This window comes from Amborella trichopoda, chromosome 12 (genome assembly GCF_054954075.1).
Source record: "Amborella trichopoda isolate Santa Cruz 75 chromosome 12, AtrichopodaSantaCruz75HAP2 v2.0, whole genome shotgun sequence".
Taxonomy (NCBI): domain Eukaryota; kingdom Viridiplantae; phylum Streptophyta; class Magnoliopsida; order Amborellales; family Amborellaceae; genus Amborella; species Amborella trichopoda.
Window position 1 is genome coordinate 33610993 of NC_142347.1, and position 21689 is coordinate 33632681.

General features: G+C 38.2%; 1 protein-coding gene across 1 annotated transcript in view; it reads right to left on the bottom strand.

Moving 5' to 3' along the window:
- Positions 1 to 13608, bottom strand: part of ELO1 (Paxneb protein-like protein) — a 63091-nt gene extending 49483 nt beyond the window's left edge. The window contains exons 1-3 of the mRNA XM_088853979.1: positions 13373 to 13608; positions 13041 to 13265; positions 12841 to 12916 (exon numbers count right to left, since the gene is read on the bottom strand). Of these exons, the coding sequence (XP_088710105.1) occupies positions 12841 to 12916; positions 13041 to 13265; positions 13373 to 13507 (436 nt within the window). The 5' untranslated portion in view covers positions 13508 to 13608. The remainder of the gene's footprint in view (positions 1 to 12840; positions 12917 to 13040; positions 13266 to 13372) is intronic.
- Positions 13609 to 21689: the final 8081 nt, after the last annotated feature.

The window sequence follows — 21689 nt, forward strand, 5'->3', positions numbered from 1 at the left end:
CTGTTGTAATAATTATGTTGCTAAAAAAGTGTGCGTTTACATGCAAAGCAGTAAGCTCGAGTTGTGTTTTGAGGGATAGATCATCCGTGTTAAATCCTATTTGATAAGTGGATACCTAGACCAAACTCCGTTTCCCAAACTAAACCTTTTGAGCTCACTTTTGACCCACATAAGGCTCTCATCATCCTATATCCTTGTGAGGTTCTTTTTTTACCCTTATTTGTTGAGTAAGATTTAACTAGTGTGGTGGTTATGTACATGCTTCCCGCGATTAGATCAAAACCATCTCTCTTGTGCTATCAGTTGAGAGTGATAGCAAGGGTTGTACCATACCTCTTCAATTTGTCTCTCATTATTTCATCAAATTCATTCAAGTTTGTCTCAAAATTTCCTAACATATTGATCCACAAAAGCCCTAATAAATTTTTTGGAATCAAAACCACAAATATAGAAATCATTTTTTGTTATTTTTTCAATCATCTTTTCCTGCCATTCTCTTTCTAAAATGTTATTTTTATTTTTATTTTGATTACGAACAATACATCCTATAAAATAAAATCATTTTTATTTTGAATTCTTGATTTATGTATTTTTATATTGGCCGAATCCCAGGCTAGCTCTTGAAATCGGCTATGCAGACTTGGACCCCAGCAGGTACCTGGTTTGGGTCCCCAAGCTGGGTTTTTAAGCACTGTATGCATCATGAAGTATAGTTCCACTAACACATGTACATAATAGTTATTTTGTTTATTTTTAACAAGTCCAACAGCTAGAGACCAAAGAAATTCTATATAGTTTGAATCATAAATCAATCATGAAACTGAATATCACTGATGAAGGTATGCAAGTTTTTTTTTTTTTTGAGGGAAGGTTAACTTGTATTAAAAGAGAAAGAAATTACAAAAACACATTTCCACAGTCACCCACAGGCGGGGACTCGGAATAAGAGGTCAGATATGAACAAAGATGATACAACAATATACGGAAGCTTAGAAAAGCTGAGATGTCAAGTAAAGCCAAAAAATAAGGGCTTATAGATTCGACCTTTTACATTGATTGACAATAAGCTTTCAAAAAATAAGTTCTTGTGCAAGGTAAGGACAACTGGCTAGGCTAACTGTCAGACTGCCCCCAGTCCTGCGTCAAAAGGGAGCCCCTGTCTTCTAGCTCCTTCTTTCGCTAGTCGATCTGCGTATGCGTTGGACGTTCTCCAAGCGTCCAAAAGACGTCCATACCCCTGCAAATGAACTGAATCTCATAAAAGATAGGAATAAGGTGCCAAGGTGGAGGGGTTGAGCCGCTAGCCCAGGAGATCACATTAGAGGAATCCCCTTCGACTATGAGGTGAGAACCCCATGATGAATTAAAGACTTTCAGCGCTATTAACAGCGCCAGACTTTCGGCCTGAGTGGAGTCCTTGGTAAGTATGTATTCTAAACATTCAAGTAGGGCAGAACTTGCATAGTCTCGATAGATACCCCCTGTCCCGCTGGTCCCGGATTGCCTAAGGAACACCCATCAAAGTTCAACTTGATAGTTCCTTGAGGAGGAGGCCGCCAGTTATTGGGCCTTGTGACTGATTATGGTCGAAGGTGAAGGAGGTTGAGCCATTGGGGGAGGAAGAAACTCCCTGGAATGCCCGTGAAAGTCTTGTGGTTGGAGGCCCAAAAGGTGACTGAGGATAAAGCTCGATGGAAATGGCCAGAGGTAGGAGTTTGCTTCCACGAAAGATTCTAGAGTTTCTTTCAATCCAAATGGACTAGATGATTGCTGCTACCACTGCCCTCCACAGGATTCCTAGCTTTTGGCCATCCTGAATCCAGGTTAAATGAAATATGGTCCTTGACCGAAGGTGGGATAGCCCAGCTGATCCCAAATAAATTTAGTACTTTTCCCCAAAGCTCCAAGCAAATATCACAGAGGATGAAGAGATGAAGAGATGAAGGTTGGTTTCCTCCTCATTATCGCAAAGAGCGCATCTATTGGGGAGTTGGACTCCTCTATGCTGGAGTTTGTCTATCGTGAGAGCTTTGTGAGAGAAGGCCAACCAGTTGAACGTTTGAACCTTAGGTGGAGCAATGGAATTCCACACTTTGAAAAGTGTCGAAGCGTGATGATCCGAGGTCATTGGTTGGGCTGCTAAGCTCTTATAAAAAGAGGCAACCGAAAAAATTCCCAAAGGTAAGAGTGTCCAAGCAATCACATCCCTACCTTGGTGCAAGAAGAACCGAAAGTGAAGAGTAGAAGCTAGGACTTGGAAGTCCCTGGTCTCTTCATCGGTTAAACGCCTTCGAAAGGAGGGGCTCCATACTCTTCGGTCTCCGGACAGGACAACCTCTTCCTCAATAGATTGCGGGTAAGAGAGAAAAGAGATGGGAAAATCTGATTGAGGGGGGTGGAACCCAACCACAGATCAGTCCAAAATTTGATTCTTGATCCATCTCTAAGGATGAACCTGATTGACCAGTTGAAGAGGGTAAAAGCCTTAGAGAAAGAAATCCAAGCACCTGAGACATTATGTCGCTGGGTCCTATGAGGTAGCCAATCTGCTTCAGCAACATGGTATTTGTGCTTGAGGACCCGAGCCCAAAGGGCTCTTGGATGGTTGGCAAGGCGCCACCACCATTTCCCTAAAAGGGCCACATTGTGCAGACGAAGGTTTTTGATGCCAAGTCCACCATGCATTTTGGGGCGGCAGACCAAGTCCCAAGAAACTAGGTTGTATTTCTTCTTTTCCCCCCGACCAAAGGAAATTCCTCATGAGTTGGTTGAGGCGGCCACAGAGGCAGGCATGTGAAAGATGGACATGAGGTAGATTGGCGTGTTCACTGGAGTGGCTTTAATCAGAACGGATCGACCTGCCAAAGAGAGGAAACGACCCAGCCACCCTGCCAACCGTCTGTCTACCTTGTCTATCACAGTCGACCAATGTATTTTCTTTAGCTTGCCTAGGCCTAGGGGAAGACCTAAGTAGATGGTAGGAAGGTCCTCCACCTGAAATTTCCAGCTAGGCACTAAGGCGCAGACTTGAGTAGAGGTCAAACCGACCCCCAATAGTCTGGATTTGCACATGTTAACTTTGAACCCTGTTGCCTTCTGGAAGCAATGAAGGAACAATTTCAAAGTGTCAACCTCTCTGGCAGAGGCATCCAAGAAGACAAGGGTGTCATCCGCATAATGCAGATGAGAAATAGTTGGGCCATGTCTACTGGTCTTCAATCCAGTGAGCGAACCCTCCTGATAGATTCTGGAGATGGATTCTAAAGATTTCAGCCGCAATTGCAAAGAGGAAAGGGGAAAGGGGGACCCCTTGACGAAGTCCCCTCGAGGAGGGGAAGAAACCTTTGGGTGTACCATAAATGAGGATAGAGATGGGAGTAGCAGCCTCTCATCCACATTCTCCATCTATCCCCAAGGCCCATTGTGACCATGGTCTCATTAAGAATCGCCCAGTCAACGTGATCATAGGCCTTCTCCCAGTCTATCTTGAAGATGAGACCAGGTAACTTGGAGAGGTGTCTAGAATGGATGCACTCGTGCGCAACTAATGCCCCATCCAAAATTTGTCTGTCTCTGATGAAAGTTGTTTGGGAGGATGAGATAACCCTGGGCAAGACGAATTGGAGCCTAGAGGCTAAGGTTTTGGCCAAGAGCTTGTAGGAGGAATTGAGAAGGCTGATTGGTCTAAAATCTTTAATTTCCTCAGCTCCTTCTATCTTGGGGACTAGAGCCAAGAAGGTGGCGTTTAATTCTTTGTGGAGGATTCCTCTTTGGAAGAACTCTTCTAAGAAGAGAAGGAAATCCGGGCAAATGATCTCCCAGAAGGCCTTAAAGGGGGCAATCTGAAATCCGTCAGGACCCGACGCCTTGTCTTTTGGTAAAGCATTGAGGGCTTGAGTAATTTCATCCTCTGAAAAAGGAAGTTCTAACCACAAGGCTAGGTCAGCAGGGAGGGTTGAGAAGTTTAGGGAGGTCATTCTAGGTCTCGGCCCTTGGGGAGCAGAGTAGAGGGATTGGTAGAAGAAAGTATGGCCAGCTCAATATCACCAAGTTGGGTAAGGTAGGAGTTGTTGTGTTTAACCAGAGAGATTGAATTAACTCTTCTTCGGCAATTAGCAATCTCATGGAAATAGGCTGTATTGTGGTCCCCTTCTTTCAGCCAAGAGACTCGAGACCTTTGATACCAATCGGTCTCTTCTGTTTTGATGGTGGCGAGATAGTCCAATTTGGTTTTGGTTTTAAGTGACAGCTCAGAGGGGTCTAGGGGTCGGGTTTCCTCGACGTCATCCAGGTTTTTTAGAATTTTCAGAAGGCTGGCTTTAATGAGGGAAAAGTTGGCAGGGGAGGATTTGCTCCAAGATTTCAGAGCCGACTTTACGAGTTGAATCTTAGTTTGTAGTTTAAACTCAGCTCTACCAGACACTTGAGAGGCGAAAGAAGTCCACCAGGATTGGACCAGAGGGAGAAGATTGGAATCTTGCAGCCAGTGGAGTTCAAAGCGAAAGGGGCAGGGGCCCCTAGGAATTGCATTGGTATCCAGGAGGATAGGAGAGTGGCTTGACGCAGGTTTAGGTAGGGCCAGTGAAGTGGTTTTCGGGAATTTCTCATCCCAATCAACCGAAGTAAGAAGCCTGTCAAGTTTGGAGAGGGTTGGGTTGGAGGAGTGGTTGGACCATGTGAATTTACTTCCCTGAAGAGGTACGTCTAACAATTCGTTGCGACTGATGAAGTCAGAGAAATCCCTCATCTCCTGAGTGAACGAGGAGGAGGTATTCCTCTCGCCCAAGCCAGGGGAGAAAGGAGGGGCTTGGGCGGCTGGTTTGGGAGCAGCAGCAACTTGAGCGAAGGAGGCTAGGCAACTACTGCCTGGCTGAGAGGGACTCTTCGGAGGAGGACGAGTAGGGGAGACTTAGGAGAGGAAAGAAGCAGGTGCGTCTTAGGATACAGGTCGTAAATGTGATTCCAGGTTAACCCAGGACTGTAATGGCGACGCTTTCCTTTCCAAACACCCATTAGGAGAGCTACTAGTGTCAGCAGCTAAGATAAACAAGCTTTTGCTTGTGTTCTTTCATCTCGTGCGGAGGAAGACTGTTGGCTCTCTACCTATTGATTGGTGTTTTAAGCGGGGCTGATTGGCTTCTAATTTGGAAAAACAAAAAGAAGTTCATCATGACGATGCTGATTAGAGGGGAACAGGTGGACCGTTAAACTTCAAAAACTTCAAATAGAAACAAAGGAATATAGTTAGGAATACCGATCTCGCATGGATAGACAACCGATGCAATAGAAAGCCAACAACAATAAACAATTAAAATTGATGTCATTCCATTCTCAACATTGTCCATTTACAGCTGAGATTTATAACATTCACAATATACCCCAACGTTGATTGGGTATCCTTGCATTGTTCATCAATAACATAAGGCACAACACCATCCCAACGTGCAGAAACTTGACTTGGGCTCGGTACTCATGAGTCCATTTACAGCTGAGATTTATAACATTCACAATATACCCCAACGTTGATTGGGTATCCTTGCATTGTTCATCAATAACATAAGGCACAACACCATCCCAACGTGCAGAAACTTGACTTGGGCTCGGTACTCATGAGCCGAGAAACCCGGGTGAGTCTAAGTGGACTTGCCCAAGTTGTGTACGAGCACAAAAGGGCTCAAAATTGCAAAAAGAACAACAAAAAAATTGCTAAAAAAAAATTAGTAAAAAGCTAAAGAAACAAAAGAGTATACGAAAAGTAAGAAATTATATATAGAAGAGGGAAATGGAAACAATTCATTTATAGCTTGAAACAATTCCCAAAATCCAAAAAAAAAAACGGAAAAATCAAAAAAGTATATTGCAAGAAAAATTCAAAAAGCATCATAAAAAACATAAGCATTATGTAAAAACACATTTTCGTATCATTTATTAATCATTTAGTAAAAAAATAATTTTTTAAGACCTTTTCAATAATCCCAAGTTTGCCAATAGCTTGGCGGGGTCCCAAGCCCAAGTTACTCGGCTGAATCCAAGTAGACTCAGCCAAGTTTTTAACATCATCCATATTCACACTATATAAGAAAAGAATGGATCACTCACCTAAAATACGAAAAATATTGGATCAAGAACAACACTACATCCCGCAACTTCTACATGGAGTGTAGCAACTTCTACATGGAGTGTACGCCTATGGTAGTCACACACATCACAAAAATGACACATGATATGCAAATGACTCTTGTGATAGACAGCAACATCACATTGGAATAAGCATGAACAAAGTCACAAACAATGCATTAATCACAACAGACCATGTCAAATAAACATAATGATATTTAGGGAATAAAGCAAGAATTAAAAGTGCAAACTCAAATAATCCTTCATGGTCAAACTACAATACTGCACTTTTTCCTCTTGTAATTTTGATTCTTTTTTGAAATACAATATAGTGAACTTTACTTTAAAAAACAATACTGCAATTTACTATTTGTATCTGTTTTGCTCTCTAAATATGGGAGTATGCAATCATGTGCACAAAAACAAGCCACTTAATCCCATGAGAAAACTACAAATTGCCAATTGACATTTAGTATATGTTGGAGATTCAAATACCCGAAGCCCCAATTTAACCGATCATCAAATATATACACTCAATACCGAATATGTAAAATTGATAATTCAATAATAAGTTAAAGGATCGTGTGCAATAATTTAAGAAAAATAAATTAAAGATAGAAACCTAATTATGAGAAAATTAGAGAGACAAATCACAACACGAATTTAACGTGGTTCACCCCGTCGTCCACGAGCAAGCCAGCAAGTAATCCCACTATCAAAAGAGAAATTTACAAGGGGATACAATGTTACCTCAATGGAGATACCGATAAAATCCATCACTATAAACCTTCTTGAAATCACCCAAAAGTCACGATTTACCCCGTGGTTCACATCGGATGATCCAAGGACATGAGCAATACAAGCTCATATAATTTCTCCACTAAAAATTCGGCAAGAAATCCTTCTTCATCTCTTTTCCTTTTCTCACATAATCAAAAGAAGCCCTAACCCCTTTCTAGAGAGAGAGAAAAACTCAAAACCAAAAAAGAATAATCGTCTCTAAAAGCCCTTTTTTAGCTTTTATACAAGTCACTTAATTTAGTGAGAAAAAAGCCCCCAAACAAATGGTAAAAGACAAATACATACTAGGTGATTTTCTATCACCATTCAACAATCTCCACCTTGATAACAAATCACCTACTTGCCTTGCCAATAGTTCCCTAGTTTACTTTTTTATGAAGCTTAGAGAAGTTAAACTCCATTCCAACTTCTCTATCGGAATCGTCTTTGTGAGCATATCCGTCACATTTTGCTTGGTTAACAACTTGTCGAACATAATGGTATCGAACTAATATGTGCTTCGTCCTCTTGTGATAAATGGGATTCTTAGCCAAATTAATGGCACTCATATTATCACAAAGAATTTCCATGGGCAAAAGACTTGATATCCAATTCTCCTATAAGGCCTTGAAGTCAAACTGCTTCTTTGCTTGCTTCGGTTGCCGCCATGTATTCCACCTCAGTGGTAGACAATGCCACCGATGTTGAAGCTTAGACATCCAACTTACCAGTCCATTTGCAAACTTGAAAACATAGTTGGTAGTTAACTTTCCTCTATCAAGATCAGCGGCATAATTTGCATCAAAATACCCTTGAATGTGCCCCGAGCCTTTGGTAAATCTCATGGCATAATCACTCGTGCCTCTCAAATAACGAAGCACCCATTTTACACTTTCCCAATGAGCTTTTCCGATATTTTCCATAAATCGACTTAAGACACCAACCAAATATGCAATGTCTGATCTAGTACATATCATGGCAAACATTTTGCTTCCCACAACACTTGCATATAGCACCTTAGCCATATTCTCGTTTTATCTACGATCTTGGCACTTTGCTTCGAAGACAACTTGAAATGAGGAGCTAATGAAGTCTTCACCAGCTTTGCCTTGCTCATGCCAAACTTATCAAGCATCTTGTCTTCAAAGCTCTTTTGTGAAAGTGTCAAACACTCCGTTGATATCTATGTATTTCGATTCCAAGTATTTGTTTTGCCGGCTCGAGATCTTGCATTTCAAAACTCTTGGTCAAAGATGCCTTGAGCTCATCAATCCTAGCGTTATCCTTGGATGTCAAAAGCATATCATCAACATACAAGACTAAGATTAAATAAGAACCATCATCAAAAAAATTCATGTAAACACAATGGTCATATTCACTCATTTGGTATCCAAGACCAATCATGAACATGTCAGAAGTCTTATACCATTGTCTTGATGCTTGCTTGAGTCCATATATGGATTTCTTCAACTAGCACACTGACCTCTCTTTTCCTTTTTCAAGAAATCCTTCCGGTTGTTGCATATACAGTTCCTCTTCAAGTTCACCATATAAAAAAGTCATTTTACATCCATTTGTTCAAGTTCCAAATTATGCAATGCAACAAGCCCAAGCACCAACCTAATAGAGTCTAACTTGACAATTGGTGCGAAAATTTCAAAAAAGTCGATATATTCCTTTTGTGCAAAATCCATTTGCAACTAACCTTTCCCTATACCGTTCCAAATTTCTATCAATCCCTTTTTTGATTTTGAACACCCACTTGCAACCAACCGCTTTCCTACCCTTTGGCAACCCTCTCAAATCCCAAGTGTAGTTCTTCCTAAGAGCCAACATTTCATCTTCCATAGCCTTCTTCCAAGATATGGAATCATCCCCGTCCATAGCTTCTTGGTAAGTGCCCGGTTCTTCATTCATAACCACCAAAGCATATAAAACTTCGAGGTCCACATAATCCCTAAACCACTCGAGTGGACGAATTAGCCTTGTGGATCTTCTTGCCATCGATGGAGCAACTTCTTCATGGGAATCACTTGGTTCACTAACTTCCCTTTTTGCATCAATGGCTTCTCCATTGATACTTATGGGTGCTTCTTCCGATATATGGCTCTCACTAGATGATGGAACATGAGGTCAAAAATCAATTTCTTGAGTATCATTATGAGATTATTCATTTTCTATAGTCTCATTTCCTACACCCTTTGTCAACACAGATGATTCATCAAAATGCACATCCCAACTTGTAATTATCCTTTGGGCACTTGGATCTCATAACCAATATCCATTCACACCTTTGTCATACCCAACAAAAATGCACTTTTTTTTATTTTAGTTCAAGCTTATTTCTTTGGCAACTTGGAATTAAAACATAAGAATTGACAACCAAAAATCTTTAATTAGAATAATCACAAGGAGTTCCAGACCATACCTCTTGGGGTGTTTTCTCCCCCAAAGCCGTCGAAGGTGATCGATTGATAAGATAACAAATCATCATCACAACTTCAGCCAATAACTCTTGCTCCAATTCGGCATTGCTCAACATACTTCTTGCTCGCTCCATCCAAGTGTGAACATCATTTCCGCAACACCATTTTGTTGGGGGCTTTTTTGTCACTAAATTAAGTGACTTATATAAAAGCTAAAAATCGGCTTTTGAACACACGATTCTTCCTTCTTGGTTTTGAACTCTTCTCTCTCTCTCTTGAAGGGGGTTACAGTTTGTTTTGGTTATGTAGGAAAGGAAAAAGAGGTGAAAAAGGATTTCTTGTCCAATTTTTAATAGAGAAATTGTATGAGCTTGTATTGCTCATGTCTTTAGATCATCCGAAGTGAAACACGGGGTAAATCGTGGTTTTTGGGTGATTTCAAGAAAGCATTATGGCGATGGATTTTATCGGTTTTCTCTATTAAGGTAATATTGTATCCCCTTGTAAATTTCTCTTTGATAGTGGAATTACTTGCCTGCTTACCCATAGACGTAGCCCTACAGAGTGAACCACGATTAATTCGTGTCGCGATTTTTCTTTCTAAATTTCTCTCATGATTATGCTTCTATCTCTAATTTATTTTTCCTAAATTATTATATAGGATTCTTAGCTTATTATTGGATTATCGATTTTACATATTCAATATTGAATGTGTGATATTCGATGATCGGTTAAATTAGGGCTTCAGGTATTTGAATCTCCAATAAGTGGTATAAGAGCTTTAGGTTTTTTGGGAGAATGGCAAGTAATCGATTTGAGGTGGAGAAATTTGATGGACAAAATAATTTTGAGATATGGAAAATTCAAGTTCATGATCTTTTGGTCCAACAAGGAAAGGAAAAGAAGTTGGAATCCATAAGTAATGAGGATTGAGAGGAAATGGACCTTAAGACTATGGCTACAATTCGATTGTGCCTAGCAAATAAGGTTTTATTCAATATAGTGGGAGAGAAGATGGCAAAAGGCTTGTGGGAGAAATTGAAAAGCGTTTATCAAAACAAATCTCTTACAAACCGTATTCTATTAAAGAGAAAATTGTTTGGTTTAATGATGAAAGAGGGGACAAAAGTATCTGATCATTTGAACATTTTCAATAATATTATTTGTGAACTTGCTAATGCTGGTGAAAAAATCAAAGATGAGGATAAGGCGATAATGTTACTTTACCAGAATCTTATGATAATTTGGTGACAACATTAGGTTGCACTAAAGAACATTCACTTGATTCAGGGTATGTTTGACAACTTGGCAATATCTCAATAGTTCAGGATATTCCCAAATCTATAATGATCTTGATCTTAAAAGATACTAAAAAGGCATGTGAGTCATTTGATCGAGCAAAACCAGATCGTTTAAAATCTAGATAATCATCAATTATCTAAATCCTACAAAATTCACCTCATACTTGAATTTTGCGGGATTCAATTTCTTCCGTCATTTTTTTTCTTTCGCTACGTCGTTACTTGCACAAACCCACAAAACCCCTCCCATCTTAACATCTCTCTCTTGGTGAGCTCTACAAGACCCATTCGTCTCTCCCCAAACCACCACGTCTTCTCTAATACTTTCTATCATCTCCCCAAACAACCACATCTCTCTCTAAAACAGAAGCTTAAGTCTTCCATGATGAGAGAGACAGGTGTAGAGAATGGAAAAACAAGGGAAAGAGAAGTTAGAGAGAGAAAGGTTACACTTAGTTATGGAGCGAAGAGATGTGGGGCTTGCATCAGTGAGGAGACAAGAAATAAAGGAAAACAGAGGGCAAGAGAGAGGTTAGTGAGAGAGAATAGTGGATCTAGGACACAGAGCTTCAAAAGAGGGAAGTATGGAAAGACAAAACCGAGAACGAGATGAATACAGCTTTTGGGCTATCTTGGTTAGTATTTGAGCTTGATTTTTGGGAGGTTGGGTGGTTTGCATTGCAAAGAAGAAGATTTGCACGGTGGCTTAGTAATGGAAAGAAGAAGATGGGTTGCGTGGGTTGGGCACTGGTTTTTTATGAGATTTGGACAAAGAGGTGGGTACACAAAGAGAGAGAGAGAGAGAGAGAGAGAGAGCTTCAAATCAATGGATTGAGATGAAACACAAGCTGCAAATTGAGTAATCAAGATGAAACATGGACGAAATCCAACCGTTGCAAATTGAGTGATGGGATGAACTGTAGAGAGAGAGAGCCTGCAAGTTTAGAATGAGAGAAAGAGAGGTTTTTCTCTAGTTGGATTGCTGGTATGAAAAATCATGTTTGAGGGGCGGCCATTATTGCTGGTGTTCATGCTCTAAAAATATTGTCATGGCTTGAAAAACATTCAATTAGAAAAATTATGAATTATTGATAAATAGCAAAGACGCAAAAAAAACTGACATATTAAGATATTCGGTAATTTAGAGATATGGAAAGCCAACAAAGTCGTTCTTCAAATTTTAAAACTTTTGAATATTTAAATCCTATTTTATCAAACATACCCTTAAGTAAGGTAAGTAGTACTTTGCTTGCTCGTGAAGTCTGAAAAAAGGCATCTATTGCAGAACCGGAATCAGAAGTTCACATGTCAAGGTATCGTTCAAGTGAGAGAGGTAATTCTCCTCGAAATTCTTCAAGAACTAAGTCAAAGGGTCGATCAAAGTTTGAAGGCCAAGAAAACAAGTTTGTTTGTTGGGGATGTGGTGAAACCGGACATATTTAGAAAAAATTTACAAAAAGGAAATGGCAAAAATTCGAAAAAGTAAGGGAAACCAATGAGTCAAAAAATGAGGTAAGGGAAACCAATGAGTCAAAAAATGAGGTAAATCAAGTGGAGGAATCGACATCCGATTTCATTGAAGAAGAGGTTTATGTCGTGGGTTGCAATCCCGATTCCATCAAAATTGGATTTTGGATAGTGGTTTTACACATCATATGTGCCCACACAAGTCATGGTTTAGTTCATATGAACCATCTGATGGTGGTTCCGTATTGATGGGAAATATCAAATAATTCAATTAGTAGAATGGTTGGGATTAGCACGATGAAATAAAAGATCTATGATGGAAATATCCGCACACTTGAGCATGTTCGAAATGTTCTGGACTTGAAGAAAAGTTTAATTTCTCTTTCTTTATTGGATTCCAATGTCTATAAATTCACCGGACAAGGGGGAGTTCTCAAAGTATCTAATGGTGTTCTTGTTGTGATCAAGGGTGTTAGAGTTGGGAACTTGTATAAGTTAAATTAGGATTTCAGGTATTCAAATCTCCAACAGTATACAATAAATAGCTCACTGAAGAGTCTAAAACTTCATGTTTGAATGACAAAATTTAGAAGTGGTGTTTCCTGCAATGTGTCATAAGATTATAACGAAAGACCTTTGTGTCACTATAAAAAAAAAAACTAAAGTTCCAGTGTAACCACCAAACCGTGATAGCAGCATAGCGCTGAAACGCACACAAAAAAAATGCCCAACAGTGTCAAATGGCTTACCTCTATGGCTCTCAACAAACATCTGCTCGTTTCCAAAGTACTTCTTATATTGCCATGCAATTCTCAAATCTTCCTCCTGCATATGCAAATCCAAGGTCATAAATTCCCAAAAACCGAACAATCGAGCTATGGAGATGTCAAAATGCAGAAACAATAAGACGTAGGGACAGAAGCAGAGTAAGTAAAAGAGAAACCTTTACCTGCTGCTGGCTGGGGGTGTGCAGATGAGTTCTGGGGGGGATGGGAGCAGGCAGGGTGCCAAGAAACGCACGAGGGGAGTGGGCAGGGGACGCGTAGAGAAGAGGTTGGCGATGGAGCACACCCTGCGACATGAAATTCCTCAGCAGCAACAAATGGTGAGGGGCCTCACTGTCTTCCATCACCATTATCAAACTCCCAACTGGAACTCCACCCCCCAACAACTTTGCCAAACCAGTCATGGAAACAACAAAGCAGAAAAATAAACACCGTTGCACCTATCAGTAAAACATTGAAGCATGAGAGACGATTGAGCCTCAATAAAAAGGATATGATCGAGGTCTTGGATGCCGGTGGAGACAATGGGAGTTCCATTGGGCCCGATCTTGAGGCCAGGAGGAGGAGGAGCATGTCTCGAGTGTGAGAATGATTTAGGGTTTCTGGTAAAGGTACCAGTTGCAGCCATCATGAAACTCTGACCTTGTTTCTCTCTTTAAGTCCGTCTTGTTCATGCATTGTTCTCTCTCATCTATCACTCTCTGAGAAGCCATATTTATGTAAAGCTTTGTTAGATCATTGATGAAGCATGATTTTTGTAGTATTCCATAATTTCCAGGTACTAATAATTCGAGCTCCTAAAAACGAAATTCCAGGTTCTAGGGAATCCTTAGCTTCCAATTACCATATGTGCCCCTAGAAAATTACATATGGGCCTTCCCATATCTAATAGTGTGAGAATATGATGGTTTATTAGATAAGCTGAGTTTCCATTACAAGTATGGTTTATATAAGGTGCCCGCTTTAAATAACAAAAAGCACCACCAAATCTTTCTCCTCCTAGTTATAAATTTTAAAGCTCAAAAAAATGATGCAAATCGAGAAGCATGATAAGAATCAAGAAAAATGATAAGTACTCAAAAAATGTGCAGCACTATAGTTAGCATTATAAATTTTAAAGTTCAAAAAAGTTATAAATTTTAAAGCTCGAAAAATTGTAAAGCTCAGAAAATGATGCAAATCGAGAAGAATGATAAGAACCGAGAAGAATGATAAGTACTCAAAAATGTGTTGCAAGATGCACTATAATTAGCATTGGAAATCTTTGTTTCTTTTCTTTTTTTTATCTATACATTGTAAAGTCAAGGTGGTTTAGCATCAGAACGACTTTTTATAATAGGGTTTTTTGAGGTCCGTCTTACTTTTATGTATATAAGGATTGATACCTTATACAAACTTTTTCCTTACAAAATATTAAAAAATAATCTTTTTTCAGCACCTTCTATAAGACTACAGGCTGTGATTGAAAAGTTGTTTAGTTGGATTGGCATCACCCAATCCAACTCAGGTTTGAGGGTCACGGCCCCAATTTGATGACTCACCCTAGTTTGCTTAATTTTGCCTATTGCACTATAGTCGAGTGGGCGATTCTCCCAAAAAAGGGAAAAGAAAAAAGCATAAGAAAAAACATAATAATAATAAAACGATAGCTGGCTATATTTCAAGATCAACTAATTGTCGTGAACTCAATTATATGAGTTCATTTTTCACTTGAAAATGTTATTTATGCCTTTTAATCAATCTCTCTGGCCATTTCTCTTTCAGAAAGCTTAGATTCCCATCATTCTTCATAGATATACAAGACATATGCCTCTGTTTTACAAATTGGACCCCTATTTTTTGTGAAAAAGAAAGTTCAAAAGATTGGGTTTTTTCTTGATTTTGAACTCAAATTTCTCTATTATGCAGTTATAATCCAAGAAAGAATTTTGGGCTTTATCAATAATTGTCTCTAGGTTGCTTTTCAACACATATTTACTCATTTTCCATCTGATTTGTGTAGATTTCATTATTTTTTCGTTGTTTTTTATTTTTCAACAATAAATACTCTTGGTGTTTCCAAATTAATCATTGACCCTAGCTTGTTCATTTGTGGCTATATCTCATATTGAAATTAAATTGATTCAATGAGTTATGTGAACCAACACAAACAAAGTCCATGAGTTTTTGGTTTGAAGCTTAAAAAAAAATTGTGAACTTTGCATGTCTAACCAATGCATTATACATGAGATTAATCGAAGGTGTTTCTATACTTATTTGTCTGTTTAGATTGTGTTTTAATTGTCTAAAAATCTAAATTTCACACCCAGAATTCAATAGCTATCCTATTTCATTTTGTTTGATGTAACATGTGTTCATGCTTTTTGTCATGGAGAGGTTGATCGATATATATATATATATATAGGGCAATGATTTCATGCAACGATTGTATAGTAATATGATGCAACAACCTTCAAACACCATGTTATGGCCATTTGTTTTATCCAAAATTTGAAATATGCAATCTTCTAATTCTAATGAACAATCATAAAAAAGAAAAATTTTGAAAACACAATCTAGAAAGTATTGTTTTCACCAAATTAACATAGGCCGTTCATTTTGGTGAGATGCTTAGATGTAGGCCTTAGAAGGATTGTTTCATTTCCAATTTTTTTGGATGTCTTTATCATCATTAGATGAACAAACGTTAAGATAGAAAAAAATGATTTTGAGTTTATAAAGGCTAAGATCTTGAACTTCACTAAACGAATGGTCTAGATTCGTTTTTGGAGGGGATTCATTTTAACCATATCTAGGGCTCAAATTGAAATTTTTTTTTTTGGGGATTGATTATTGAGATGAAGAGAGTGTGTGTAAAATTTTGGGTCATAAAAATACCACAAACATGGTTTTCTAGAAGTGTTATTGCAGTATACTATGATACAACCGTTGCATGAAATCACTACCCATATATATATATATATATATATATATATATATATATATATATATATATATATATATATATCGATCAACCTCTCCATGAAGAAAAGCATTATTCATATCCATTAAACATAATTTCCATGACTTGCTAGTTGCCAGTGCAAACAGTACATGTACTGTCATGATTTTGGCTACAAAACTGAAAGTCTCCTCATAGTCGATCCCATATTATTGTAAAAAGCCATGGGCGACTAGTTTGGCCTTATATCTTTCGATCAACCCATCGACACGAGTCTTTACTTACCCATAGATAAGAGATGGGCCTCCTTCGGCTTAAGAACTAGATCCCAAGTCTGGTTATTCTCTAGTATAAATATGTCTTCCTCCATAGCTTTTTGCCATTTTGCACTTTGACTGGCCTCTTCGTATGAGACCGGTTCTCAAATATCATCTACCTCGCCTAGTGCAGCATCCACATATTTAGGATTTGCTCTTATTAGTCCGATTGAGCGTCGTAATTGAGGCTCTTCAGTGACCTCTTCTAGTGGACTTGGTTGAGCCTCCTCAAGTGTCCTTGTCTAGAGGGCACCATCTCTCCATTGGAAGATCTTCTTGGTGTGATTGGTGGGCTATGGTGCATCTCGTTCTCTTAGTTTTGTTCCTCATGCTCTCTTTCTAGAGTCTCCTCAGTCTTCAATTTTGTTTTTCTCCATTATCATATACTTTTGTAGTTTCTAGAATCTACCAAGATGATGCTTCGTCAAATACCACATCCCGTGACATATAGCATCGGTTAGTTGTGGGGTCACAACACCTCCACCATTTTCTTTCGACATCATATCCCACAAATATGCATCGTACTGTCTTTTTCTCTACTTTATTGTACAAATTTTATGGAACAAGCACATAGTATATACAATCAAATACTTTAAAATAACTTATAGTGGGTTTGATCTTCCAAATTCCCTCATTGGTGTGATAAATCCCAATTTTAGTTGAGGTAGCCTATTGATAATGCGCGTCGTTGTCTTCATACACTCTCCCCAAAATCTGCCTGACGCATTTTTAGCATGCAACATACTTCTGCATGTTTCAACCAGGTGTCGATTCTTTCGTCTAGCTACTTCATTTTGTTGTGGAGTGTGGGGAGCGGTTAAAGGGCGTCGAATGACAGCCTTCTATAAGTAGGCTGAGAATTCTGTCGATGTGTATTTTCCTCCATTGTCAATGCGTAAGCACTGAATCTTCTGGCCAATTTCCCCCTCGACTTTTGTTCGAAATCCCTAAACTTTTCAAAGACCTCTGACTTTTCCTTCATTAGCTACACCCACACATACCTTAAACAATCATCTATAAAAGTAAGCATGTACGTCATGGCTCTGACTAAGTGTTGCTTTACTGGGCCAAATACATCTTGAGCGAACAATCTCCTGCGGCCTTTTAGAATGATAGTTTGATTCAATGTATGGTTGTCGATGAGTCTTGCCAAATTGATAGCCCCTACACACATCTATTTGGACTTCCAACTAAGGAAGTCCCCTCACCATTGATCGATCCATCATAATCTTTAGCTTGTTGAAGCCCACGTGCCCTAAATTAGCATACCAGATATCAACAACCTCACTCCTTTGGGCTTTTTGTACATAAGATGACTATGATAACATCATGTAGATAGAGTCCAGTCGTCGGCCCTCCATAATCGGTTGGTGTGGCAACTTTAGGCTTCGATACATCTTTACATCATCTGGACCAAACACGACAAAGTTACTACTTGTTGTTAGTTGTGATACTCACATCAAATTCTTCTTCATTTTTGGCACATGGTATACGTCCTATAACTGGGCCTCTCTTATACTGAATCGAGGCATACATATAGCCTTTCCGACATGGGTGATTGACAGCCTTGTATTATTAGTATTAACCACAATTTTGCCTCCTTTGTACTTAGTCAAATTTAGGAACTTACCTTTGTCGCTAGTTATATGGTTTAAGCATCCTGATTCTACAATCCAATCTTTATTGTAATTGATGCCTTCAGAGCTAGAGACTATGTTGAGCGCTAGTTCCTCAGGTTCATCTGATGGCCATATCCTTGTATCGATTGTCTGATAGTCGGCTAGTTTCGAACTCGTCAGTTCTATTTCTTCAGTTACTACGAAGGATGCTTGTGCATCCCAATCTTCTTCTATCTCCTCTTGGTGACTTGTTGTAGTTACTGTATTTCCTTTAGCTAACTTTTTTTTCTTTGACTAGCACTCAAGAGTAAAGTGGCCCTTTTTGCCACAATTGTAGCACTCAATGTATCGTCAGGGGTTTCCTTGGTCACTGATCTACATTGGTATTGCCTCATCTGGCTCCCCCTAGTTGGGAGCCCTTTCTCTTTTGGTTGGTTTGGGAAACCCCTAATGTCTTCTTTCATGCAAAGAGGGCCTCCTCTTCGTCCTTTACAGATATGTCGGCTATCTGTCTGGCCAACGTCAATGGACTTTCTAACTCTAAAAGAGTATGATGTGTCTATCATCCTCTGATGGCCTTCATGAACCCATTGTATTCGGTCTTAAGCCTCTGATGATGATACATCTCATTCTGGTGTCCCTAATCCAAGATTCTAGATCAAGTTTTGAAATCCCATGGGACAAAGATTTTACCTTTGTGAAGTATTGGCTGATCGTCACTTACTCAAAAAAATATTGGTTGATCATCATAGTCCCTTGTGACACCTGTCCAAGCTCATTTTACATAAATTGAAGTCGAGCATCTTGGCGCACCATTATCACAGCATCTTGGCATTCTCTCTTGCTGGTGCAGCAGTTTCGCACATCTTTTGGATGTTTCTACCAATTGATGAGGCGGTTCATAGAACTGCCTCTTTTGGACTCTTCTATAGTGACAAGGAAAAGCCCATGGTGGCTTCCTTCATACATAGACAATGAGATTCAAAATCTACAAAAACGTCATTTCTTCGGATCGAAAGTTGTATTTTGGATCTCCAAAACTTGCCTCTTCGAGTTTTAATCATGATATGTAGGCTGCAATTTGTCTTCCAATTTTAATCTTCTCTCCAATACATGTCTCTTTATTTTGGCCATTGTATCCCCAATACTTTTACCCAAAAAGGAAAATCATATTTAACCACTGTATTTCCCAAAAGTTTATCTTGAGAGTGCAATTATGGGATTTTTTACACATGTATTTCCTGTGCCAATGAGTACCCGTTCTTTTGAAGTCAGTGCAAGCATCCCGTGACTCTTTGTAATGAAAAACTACAGTCAAAATTATTTTTAAAATCTAAAACAATGAATATCGTGTTTATTTTTTCAACCTAAAATTTTATGAACCACCTAAGAATCACCAAACAATTTTTCTCAAAAGAAAAAATTTGAAGTTTGAGTTTTCTAACACTTTTATCTCACCCTCTAAAACTTAGAAGACCTCTATAAAATCTTGAGACAATTTTTTTTTCAAGTGCATAGAGGGTACAATTGGGAATTATTATTATTATTGATGAAGAGGTTACATCCTCAAAATTTGGCCTTCTAAAATTAATCCCTACATGAGTTTTTGCTTGAGGGAGTAAATAGATTGTGTATTCCTATGGGAGCATAATATTTTTGGTTTTTTTTTTTTCATTTTATTTTAAAAAGATAATATGTTGTTTTGGTGGCAATTGTTCTAGGTGGCTTCGCTTAGGAGTGAAGTTAGCTCGAGTGAACTTTTGCTTCGCGAATACTTCAGTTTTTGGCTATTTAGCTTGTTGAGGTCATAGTAGGGTCACTACTTTAGAATAATCCCTTTATTGTCATTTGTTGTAAAAGTGTTCATAATGGGTACAAGTAGTTCCATGCAGTGTAGGAAAAATTGAACCGGAATGGTTAACCATATATGGGGCTGGTAGCGGTTCACCCAGCCTAACTGATAAACCGTTCGGCAAATCCTGAATGGCCAAAAAAATATAAAAAAAATAATAATACAAAAAATCTAATAAAATATTAAAAGATTATTTAAAGCATGATTAAACAAAGCATGGGTAAAAAAAGCACATCCGAATGAAGTTGAAAAGTAATGACAAAAAATGGATTTTAAAGAATTGATTTGTGCCCAGGGGTATTCTTGAATTTTTTTAAAAAAATATGGGAAAATATAAAATAAGTATTAATAACCAAAACTATTTCCAATATTTTACAAAACGATGAAAAACATTAAAAAATACCTTACAAACAAAATCCCTTATTTTTTAGGATATTATATAAATTTTTTGAATTGCTTTTAAAATACCTAGTTGGTTCGCCAAAACTAGTTGAAACCAGAACCGGTCAGTGGCCAGTTCCAATCTAAATGCAATCTAACTAGGCAGTTAGAATCACCTGAATTTTCCTACACTCGTTCCATGGCACTCATCGCGTACTTAATTAAGTTATTTTAGTTTTGGGATAGATTAAGCAAATATTAGTTGCAAAAAAGTTCATATGACGTGTTAATCTTATACTGTAGAAATAAGGTGCACCTTAAAACCCACTTGAAAGTGTTCTTTTGGCATTGAAAACCCTATAATTGATCATCTGAATACCAAGATACTGTCTATGGAAAAAAAAAAGATTTCAAGTCATAAAAAAATGAAAAATGATTTGTGTTGCATGAGTAGGTGACAATCTCACTATCCCTACAAATAGTTTTAGTAGTCTTGCCGGACTATGGTCAGTACATCTCATCGGTTCCCGAATATGGTTGGGGCGATCTTTTGGAACGTGCATACTATGCTTCTACAGGAGCATTACTGTATATCTATTTCCTCAGTCAAAAGACGGGGATTTCTTTATTATGAAATTTTACAAATCATCTAATAATCACTAGATGAATTTTGAGGTTTTTAGTGGGATTAGTTATAAAATTTGAGAGTGCAATGAAAACAAATACTAAGTAAAGCTAAACTTAAGGCATATGATAATTTATATTATAAGTGGGAACAAGAGAAGGTGAAAAAGATGTATTCAAATTGGCAAAAATAAGTGAGAAAAAAAGTGAGAATATAAACCATATTAAATGCATTAAGAGTGATTATCAAGGGTCTTGATGAAGGATGACAAAGGTTAACGAAAGGTGGAGAGTATATTTTCAAAAATTATTAAATGGCGAACACAATGGAAACATAGCAATAGAAGCAACTGTTGGTACAAATGAAGGCAGACGTCATAGATATATTCGTAGGATTAGGAATTCATAAGTAAAAGATAGAAACGGGCATTAAGATCAAATGGTATCCTGATAGAGGTTTGGAATTGTATGTGGGAGATTGGCATTGACTGGTACAAAAAATGCCAGACGAATGGAGGAAAAGTATTGTAGTACATATTTATAAGAACGAAGGAGACATACAAAATTTTGTAAACGATCAAGAGATCAAACTTATGAACCATACTATGAAGCTCTAAGAGGTAATGATTGAGCAATTACTTACGCATGAAACAAGTGTATCTGAAAATCGATATGGTTTCAGCTTAAGTTATTTTTCTACTTAGGCAAGTGATTGAGAAGTTTAGGACAAAGGGAAAAGACCTCCACATGGTCATTATTGATCTAGAGAAAGCTTATGATAGAATACCTCGAGATTTAATTTGATAGGTGTTGGAAAAAAAATAAGTATCTAGACATAACATAGACTTGGAGAGAAATATATACGATGGAGTGTTAACTAGTATATGAACAACTAGTGAATGGACGAGTGAGTTTTCAATGACAATAAATCTACATCAAGTCATCACTGAAGGCATACCTCTTTGTCTTAGTTATGAACGACTTAATTAGGAACCCACAAAGATGAGGTATCGTGGTGCATGTTACTCACAGATGATATAGTTTTGATCAATGAGACCTGAAACGATGTCAACACAAAG